The 5,832-nt window shown below is 36.5% G+C and overlaps 1 protein-coding gene across 1 annotated transcript in view; it reads left to right on the top strand.

The window, feature by feature from the left end:
• The window catches only part of LOC122065340 (AP3-complex subunit beta-A), a 20,619-nt gene extending 17,317 nt beyond the window's left edge, over positions 1–3,302 (top strand). The window contains exons 8-10 of the mRNA XM_042629141.1: positions 171–1,225; positions 1,717–1,983; positions 2,841–3,302. Coding sequence (XP_042485075.1) covers positions 171–1,225; positions 1,717–1,983; positions 2,841–3,189 — 1,671 coding nt within the window. The 3' untranslated portion in view covers positions 3,190–3,302. The remainder of the gene's footprint in view (positions 1–170; positions 1,226–1,716; positions 1,984–2,840) is intronic.
• The last annotated feature ends 2,530 nt before the right edge of the window (positions 3,303–5,832 follow it).

Below are 5,832 nucleotides of genomic sequence, written 5' to 3'. Positions count from 1 at the left end.
TGGTGGTGGGGATAGAAAAAGAAAAGAAGCAGCTTTGTTTCATATTTTTTTAAGATGTCTTTTGTTTCTTTAGAGATCCTTATGCGGGATTGCATTATTCTTGTAATCAAATTTTCAGGTGACTGTTTATCCTGTTCATTGCCATTGATCATTTTCTAATATGATTAATGTGGGAACTGTGTATTATTCTCTCCATGACTTCTTCTCAGGTTGTTTTATTTGCTCAAGGCGAAGAAACAGAGACGTTCAAAAAAATATTAACTTATGTTTTGGAACTGGCTAAATATGACCCAAACTACGACATTCGTGATCGAGCACGTGTTCTGAAGAAATTGCTATCTTGCTATATCTCTTCACAAGTCCTCGAGAAAGGAACATCATGTTCCTCCGACAATACGTATTCACAAAAACTACTTGTGGAACACATATTTGGTGGAAAGACAAAATCAACATCATCTATGCCGATTAATGATAGGTTTTATCTTCCTGGTTCTCTTTCACAGATAGTTCTTCATGCTGCTCCAGGATATGAACCTCTACCGAAGCCTTGTACTCTACTTTATGATGACCTTGTTCAGCGCACAGAGATAGTTCAAGGGATAGAAGTGTCAGGCAGGAGAACCACCAATAGTGATTCTTTTGGGACGAATGATCCTGATACACTATCTGGATCTTTGAATGAAGAAAGTGCTTCTAGTTATGGTTCCCAATATTCAATTACCAGTTCAGATAAAAGTGAAGACTCTGGTTCTGCAAGTGAAGTTGATGATACTTGTGATTCCCTTATTCATCTGTCAGATACTGGCACTTCTCATAATAAACCCGGTGAAATTCCTGAGGAGAATGATTCTCTGTCTTTCTCTGATGAATTGAGGGGATTGATGTCTGAGAGAGCACTAGAATCATGGTTGAACGAACAATCTGGTTTGTCACAGCTGAGCTCATCCATACAAAAGTTTCCGTCTTTTGCAAGAATATCTTTGAGGGACATTGCTGATAGAGTTAAGCCAAAAACTTACACTCTCTTAGATCCTGCAAATTCAAATGGCTTGAGGGTGGATTATTTATTTTCTTCTGAGGTTTCAACCATATCCTCATTGCTTTTATGCGTGGAGATTTTCTTTGATAATCATTCGACAGAATCCCTGGTAAATATCAGTCTGACTGATGAGGATCCTAATCAGAATCCAGAATCTGCTAACCAAGTATCAGAAAAACATGAGAGGTGATTAATACATTAATTAATTTTCTTTTTCGACCCCCACCACTCCAATTTTTGCTTGGCTTCTCCAAGCTATTTTTTTACTAGTGAGAAATTTTGCACTGGGGTTGGCACTGTGCACGTAGTATAGTATATCTTATATTATGCATGTGACCCATTGACTCATCATTGCACATTGTTATTCAAATGATACAACTCGGACAGGCCATAGCCTAGAAATTATTGTTTAAGTGACCATAAAGGTGACTTCTGGGTGATATGGAACTTGGCCACAAAAAAAAATATAGAAATGCCACTGGTCATAATGGGAGTCCATGTTTTGGAAGGCTTAGCTTCTCAGGTAGACATGAATTTTGTTATATGTTTCATTCAGTGGATGAAGTGTTTCTCCATAATTTGGATGCCTCCATAATTTGCAATGGTTTGATAAATTGGTTGTTTCACATGGAGATTAGCTACCTGCATATGATACATTTTCATTGGTGATGTTGCAGCTCTTCCATTCCTTCTGATGTGCCAACAGTAATTCCCATGGAAGAGATTACATGTCTACAACCAGGTCAAATGGAGAAAAAAATCCTCCAAGTGCGTTTTCATCACCACCTCTTACCTCTCAAGTTGGTTATATGGTGCAGTGGGAAAAAGCATCCTGTTAAGTTGCGTCCTGATATTGGATATTTTGTAAAACCACTTCCCATGGATATTGAAGCCTTTATTTGTGAAGAATCTAAGCTTCGTGGGATGTTTGAATACACTAGGGGGTAAGTCTACTTTTCTTGCATTTCACAATTTTGGCAAAGAATCTAAATATTTTTCTCATTTTATGATCTTAAGAGTTTGCACTAGAATCTATTAAAAGGCTCTATAATATAGTAGGGGGGAGCTTATATATATATATATATATATATGTAATACTACATTATATTTGCAAGATGATGCCCCACTTGAGATCTTCAATCTTTTTAAGCAAGTTGGACTATGCATATAACAAGGTCTACATCCAAGCAACTTCATGGAATTTCATCTCTCCTCATAATGAATGAATTTTTCAGTTGTGCTTTTCTAAATGCCCTTCAGATCTGGGATAGAGAAATTCTCCTCAAGATTTGACCTCTATACCAAAATCCTCTTATCCTAGGTCTAGAACCAATAAATTTCATGAGGGAAATTCTTTTGCAATCCAACATTCTGGCTTGTACCTTCGAGTCTTGGACCACTCCCGTCCTGGGAGGACAAGAGGTTATTAGAGACTTGTTCAGGACCTACATTTATTCTTGCCAAAATTCACATGAAAGTGGTACATAATTTTTTTTGTTTCAGTCATCACTGTAGCTTAGGTTGAGCTGTCTATGGATGAGTTTGAGTTTGTGAAATCTCACCTTGTGCTGCCTAATTGAGACTAAATTATTTAGGCCTAATCCCCTATTTGATTTATTTTTGGTATTTCAAGCACAAGATAATCCATATATGTAAATTAATTAATGACCTATTGCAATATATGTAAGCTTTTGTTGGTACCATGCTTCCACACCCCCCCTCCCAACAAAAAAGAAAAGAAATTCCAAATATTTCTAGTGACACAATGGAGATACTGAGATTTATTCTTTGTGCTAAACAGGTGCACATTTGTTGACCATATTGACGAGCTAAACCATGAGAAGGATCACAGTGCATTAACAAAAGACAGATTTCTGGTACTATGCCGGAGCCTAGCTGTAAAGATGCTCAGCAATGCAAACCTTTTCCTTGTCTCAGTGGATATGCCAGTTGCTGTTCATCTTGATGATGCATCAGGTTTGTGCTTGCGTTTCAGTTGTGAGATCTTGAGCAACTGTCTCCCCTGCTTAATAACTCTCAATGTAGAAGGTAAATGTTCTGAACAATTGAATGTGTCTGTAAAAGTCAACTGTGAAGAAACCATGTTTGGTTTAAATCTGTTGAACAGGGTTGTAGCATTTCTAAGTTGAAACTCATGTAGTTGGTCAGAAAATTTGGCAGTTGTAGCGAGAACTGGAGTTGCATTTGTTTATTACTATTGTGATTAAGTTTGAGAGGAAACGTATTTCTTGTTTGCTGCAAACCACTGTTTTTGAGTAACAGGAAACCCGTGAAAGCATGACCCTTATCAACAGGGATTGACGTATCGGTATGGTATCGGTATTTGCCAATACCGATACGATACTGATCAGGGATTTTTTATTATTACGATTTTACCCTTGATTGATACTGATACCTGATCCAGGATTGGCCTCAGCTGATACAGATATGATCCAGCCAATTTGATATCGATAGCTCAGACACTGCTTATCAATGATTCAAATTTCAAATTATGGTAAAACTCTGTGACATGGTTGTAATGTTCTTCTTACTGTTATTAAATTCTGTAATCTAAGGCTGTTAGTAGGGGTGAAATAGGGTCGGGTTGGGCTGGGTTTCTTAAAACCCTAATCCAATCCTAGGTTCTCAAAATTCAATCGTCCAACCCAACCTTGTCGGGTTCATATTTAGGCCCAACCTTGCCGGGTTCATACCAATCCAACCCTATTTGACCCTATCAAGGCCGGGTTGGGTTGGGTTGGGTTGGCCTGGGTTGGGTTGACCATGGCTTCTATATTGGTTGGATTAACCTTGATTGAGATGTTTTTTTCCATTCATGTCTCATATATTAAAAAATTATAGAAAAATAAAATACCTATTTGATCCTTAATTTCTACTATAAAGATGCAAGGTTAAATTTCAGGTCGGGTTGAGGCCTCAACCCTAACCAAACCCAACCCTGACTTAGGGTTGGGGTTTTTCAACCCTAACCTGCCCTCAGGGTCAAAAAACTTGGCCCAAACCCTATTTGGGCTCTGGGCAGGCCAGGGCGGGTTCGGGTTGTCAGGGCCAAACTTTCACCCCTAGCGGTTAGGGTGCTGGACAATGTCTGCATCATCAAGCGGCTATCACTACTGTTCTTCCAAAATTGAGTCACCTTTTCTTCCCTTGGATGCCACAAAAAAAATTTTTTTTAATGAAAATAAAAACCTTCCATTGGAAACTAGAAATAAAATATTCATAGTTACACAGATTCGTAAAAAATGGTTATTTATTTATTTATTTATTATTATTATTTTTTTGAATGATTTTAACCCGGACCAATTCCGATACCTGATCTAGGATAGGTTAAGTATCGGTATATGTTTTGGCTGATAACGATACGATGTGATTGATTTGATACCGATACATAGAAACCTGATTGTAACAGTTCCTTATCAGTTATTGCCTCAAGAGGAATCCCAGAACCGTCCTGATTATTTTTTTTGGATGAATAAACCGTCCTGATTATCAAACATTCTTAAAATTAGGATCCGATCCCGTTTAATAATGGAACGGTCGCATGCCCACACTGTTATTGACCTACATGCTGGCACAGGATCCAAATTATCATGTAGAAATTGCTCTCCCTAATTGAATATATATACTCCTAAACATGAATAATCAAACATCAATCCTTAGGTATATAAACAGTCAACCAAACCCAAAATTTACACTTTCGAATATCAACTTCAAATTAAGTTCAAATAATTTAGGCATGGGATCAACCTCTTTCAGTAAATATGATTATTTCAGCTTGCAAATTATTAGACTTTTATTGAGACAACCAGTTTCCACTAATATAAACATCAAAGTCCACCAATTCGGTGGTCTCAATTTTCACTGGTTATGGATCTCGAAGCATAGAGATCAATCATCGAACTCCCTCTGGGTCATGGTTTGAGCTATCGGATCAGATCGGCTTAAATCGTTTGGATCAGATAGGTATTGACCCTGTCCAATCGTGATCTTGGCCAATACAATATTGCTAGATCGATACAGATATAGGGTAGTAAAGTAAAAAACTGGTTTTTTTTTTTTTTTTTTTTTTTTTTTTGTGACAATCAGATGTATTTCTGTCCAATCTGATGATACAAGTCAATCCATATCAGGATCGGATTGGTATCAAAATAAAATCAGAAAGGAAATTGTCCAATTGATGCTAAACAGTATTATGTGGAGTTTTTGTTTTTTTTTTTTTTTGGTCAATGTGGTTGAAAAAATCCATCTCATAATTTTTATTTCTACCGAACAAAATACCTTCCACCGAATGCCAGAACCCATGAATTCTCTCTTTACCGTAGGTGATGGAAACTGTCCTCTCTCTTTTTTTATCCCTAGTAGAAGCAAACCTTCCTTTGTGTAATTACTTTAAAAACCAAAAATCAAAATAGCTCCTTTTAAAGAAAAAGAAAAGTTTCAAACCTAAAATGAAGACTTTTATAATCATTGCCCTACATGTTGCATAAACTACTTAATTTTCTAATCATATTTAGTCAATAATTTTTAGATGTAATTTTTATTTTGCTTTTTGAATCCAGGAATTTGAATGCAAAGTAAAATAAAATTTATCACCACATATTTAATAATTTGAAGTTAATGATATAATTATGATAATTATGTGGGTAATGATTACAAAGTTTCTTTTTTAAAGTTTGACCAAAATTTGATGTGAGACTTTATGGTCTATCAACCCACCAACTTTGAGCCCCATGAAATCAGCCATGTGATAATTTTTTTTTTTTTTGGGGGGG

The sequence above is a fragment of the Macadamia integrifolia genome, unplaced genomic scaffold (genome assembly GCF_013358625.1).
Source record: "Macadamia integrifolia cultivar HAES 741 unplaced genomic scaffold, SCU_Mint_v3 scaffold1980, whole genome shotgun sequence".
Lineage (NCBI taxonomy): Eukaryota > Viridiplantae > Streptophyta > Magnoliopsida > Proteales > Proteaceae > Macadamia > Macadamia integrifolia.
The sequence above is the reverse complement of the archived record's forward strand: the minus strand, read 5'-3'. Positions and strand labels throughout refer to the sequence as shown.